General features: G+C 45.3%; 2 protein-coding genes across 2 annotated transcripts; one reads left to right on the top strand and one right to left on the bottom strand.

Moving 5' to 3' along the window:
- Positions 1 to 456: 456 nt before the first annotated feature.
- On the top strand, positions 457 to 957 carry H257_19319 (hypothetical protein; the record flags this gene model as incomplete). The annotated part of the gene is made up of 1 exon (XM_009848464.1): positions 457 to 957. The coding sequence occupies one exon, from the start codon at positions 457 to 459 to the stop codon at positions 955 to 957; it is 501 nt and encodes a 166-aa protein (XP_009846766.1).
- Positions 958 to 1,123: 166 nt separating this feature from the next.
- On the bottom strand, positions 1,124 to 2,000 carry H257_19320 (hypothetical protein; the record flags this gene model as incomplete). Its single annotated transcript, XM_009848465.1, has 4 exons — positions 1,124 to 1,435; positions 1,488 to 1,670; positions 1,717 to 1,884; positions 1,938 to 2,000. 4 exons carry the CDS (start codon positions 1,998 to 2,000, stop codon positions 1,124 to 1,126), a joined length of 726 nt encoding a protein of 241 aa, XP_009846767.1.
- Positions 2,001 to 3,182: the final 1,182 nt, after the last annotated feature.

Here is a 3,182-nt window from a genome sequence, read left to right on the forward strand (position 1 = left end):
GCAGAACAGCCCCATCCACGACGCATGGTTCATACGACACCTGCGGTGCACGCGAGGCACGTACCAGCGCATCTGCCAAAATGTCGAAGTTGCATGGCAGCGAGTGCACCCTCCTCTTCACCACCACAATACGATGAGCGTTAACGACCGCGTTGCCAGCACACTCCACTATCTCACTCACTCAGACGGATATGAGTCAACGGCCGCACTTTTCGGCATTTCCAAGACGCGAGCGTATGAGTACTGCAACCAAGTTACTTTGGTTATTCAACTTTGCTACGTGTTGGAAACCATCGTGTTGCCGTCGTCGCGCGATGAGTGGGAGGTTGTTCGCGTGGGATTCGAAGAACACGGCTTCCCAAATGCATATGGTGCTATTGATGGGAGCCTCATTTAAGTCAAGCGATTTGAGGACTTTTATGGCTGGTATTGCCGTAAGGGTTTCCGGCTTTTAATATGCAAGCCGTTGTAGACCACCGCATGCGATTTATGTCGTACTCGCTGCGTTCGGGAAGCCAGAACGACAAAGCCATGTTCAACGAATCGTTATTTGGGCAAACGTGTCACACCAGAGATCCCCCCGGAAGCTGTTTTCTTGGTGACGCTGGCTACAAGCTTTTCACGCACGTAATGACCCCGTATTCGATCGTCTCGAGCATGGCTTCAGACGAAGCCAACTATAACTGGATCCACAGTCGCAGCCGCATGGTTGTTGAGCGCGCCTTTGGCCGGTGGAAAAACAAATTTCGCATTTTCAAGCACGAATTGTTGCACCACTGCCCCCGCGACATGGCAAGATTGATTGAAGTTACGTTGGTCTTGCATAATTGGTACATTGACTACGACAACGAGGCTGTGGCTCCAACACAGCCTGAGACATACCCCGGGTGGATGCATATCGGCGGTGACATTGTAGATGATGACGAGTTATTCCAAGTAGATGGTGCTGCAGCGTAGCGCGCTCGTGACACAATTAAAAACCATCTCTATAATTTATTGTAGTGATATTAGTAAAACATTTTTTTCATCTGCACTCGTACCCTAAGGACCGTATACGTATATATCAATATCAAATATATCATATCACTAATTCAAACCACATATGTGAGGAATTACGCATGCATTAGAACTTAGTTTCCAGAAAAGCTAGAAGTTTCATTTGAACTTGGTTGGAACTATCGATGCTGGCCTTCGTGCTTTCAGCAACTTCCAAAAGTTTAGCCATTTGCACAGCCATGTCGGGTCCTCCAACGGGAGCATTCTTGACATTGGCTGCCTGAACAATTGCGGCGCCGAGGGTGTTGCCAAACTTCTCCAGACCCTGGCTGATGTCAGTTTGAGCGTGCTTGCGGCCTTGGCGTTGCCGCTTCATCTCCATGTCGACTTCTGCCTTCCGTTTTTTGGCTGCTGGTACTGTATACTCATCATTGTTCGACTGAGAGTCAGCATCACAAGCTGCACCGGCCCCCATCATCAACCAAGGGTACACACTCCATCCCGAACTCAATGTCGCCAAGTCCTTGCAAGCTTGCATACACCGTTAGCATCTCTGCGTAATACAAACGCTTGGGCACTGGTGTGACGTTGCCGGTCTGGACCAAGGCGCGTTGGATAACCATAAACTCTGCACGAAGCTTTCGCAGCTTGTTCTTAATCGAGTCGGCGTCAACCTGTACATCGATATTAATGCAACATTCGTGAATAATAGTAGTTTACATTGATGATTTGGTTCGTCGCGATGTTGAACTGCACGGTCAATCTTTCCCAGAGCAAGTTGAGTTGCTTTGCCGATCTGCTGCCGTTGAACGCGTTGCGGTAAGCATTGAAGCGAAGCTCTAGCAACGCGATCACCAAGAGTCCATGTATTCGACAGGGGTGCGCTTCCTATGAGCGAGGTTGTCTACTGCATTGCCCATCCCCGAAGATGATCCAGCCACACGATGCTCGAGTGCTTGGATGTGTGCAAGAAGCTCGGCCTTGGTCGAGTTCTCCTTGGTCATTTGGTTGACTTTTGTTGCCACCACTGAATGTGGATTCACAGTCATTGGTGGTGTTACTGGACGTGATTTGGTGTGGAATGGTTGGCTTATATTATTAGCCAATTAGATCATTAGCTATGGTTGTGTCGCAACCTCGAACGAGATGAAAAAAAATCGCCACCCCGTACCCCGTCTGAGATTTTACTCGGAACAGGCTCAAAATACTGCTAGGTTAAATATCTATTTCTGGACCAATTCAACTCCAAATTTGAATCTGAGACGTAGAATTTCTTCATTACATTGAGATCTGTCGATTCTACGTCTCAATTTGCTGAAATTTTGAGTAATGAATATGAAATAGAAGTCAGACATTTTTGTGAAAAGTTGGTAGTTTACAGATGACGTGCACCATAGTACTTCTATTAACAGTGGTCGATGGCATCGAGGGAATATTTATGCATTTCTCAAGGTCCAGATGGCCTTTTTCAGTGAAACGTCTTGTGTGCACATAACTAAACGCCATATAAAAAACTTTCTTTGGATATCAGGTGTAGAAATGAATATCTTGTGAGATATGTCACAAAACATGACGGAAATGAGGCAAATATCACGTTTACAAATAATAACCTATATCATTTAATAGTATTAATTTTGACGTGTATACAGGAAAGCTTATATGAGTACTCTCAAATATAATATTTTGAAATAACCCTAATCCCGATACCCTGGATGCCTTCGACTTCGATTGGACATGATTGATAGGTTTTCCGGTTACGTTCAATTTTTCTTATATTATCAAATTTTCTGTACCACATATCTCCACGTAAACCTCTGTAAAAAGATAAGTTCCGGAGAAATATACTTGTACTGTATACAGGGAACGACGCTGAGTAACGGCGCGGGAATAAAATTTCAAATCAGCCAATAATAATCAGGGATATCGTTACCTCGACTATGATTGGCGGAATTTTTCCCGGCACAATTTAAACAACTTTCACCCCACTACAGGGAACGACGTTGAATAAGCATGCAGGATTTTGGCGCAATATTTTTTTGAACGAACCAATCACAACAAGCCAATCAAAAATCTCAACTCCTATTGGTCAATAGCATTGGCGGCAATAAATTGAAAACATCGATGCTCGTAACCTTCCACAATCCATCTTGACTGTGGGTCCAAATGCCTGACGAGACCCACCCTGC

The sequence above is a fragment of the Aphanomyces astaci genome (assembly GCF_000520075.1).
Source record: "Aphanomyces astaci strain APO3 unplaced genomic scaffold supercont1.481, whole genome shotgun sequence".
NCBI lineage: Eukaryota > Oomycota > Saprolegniomycetes > Saprolegniales > Verrucalvaceae > Aphanomyces > Aphanomyces astaci.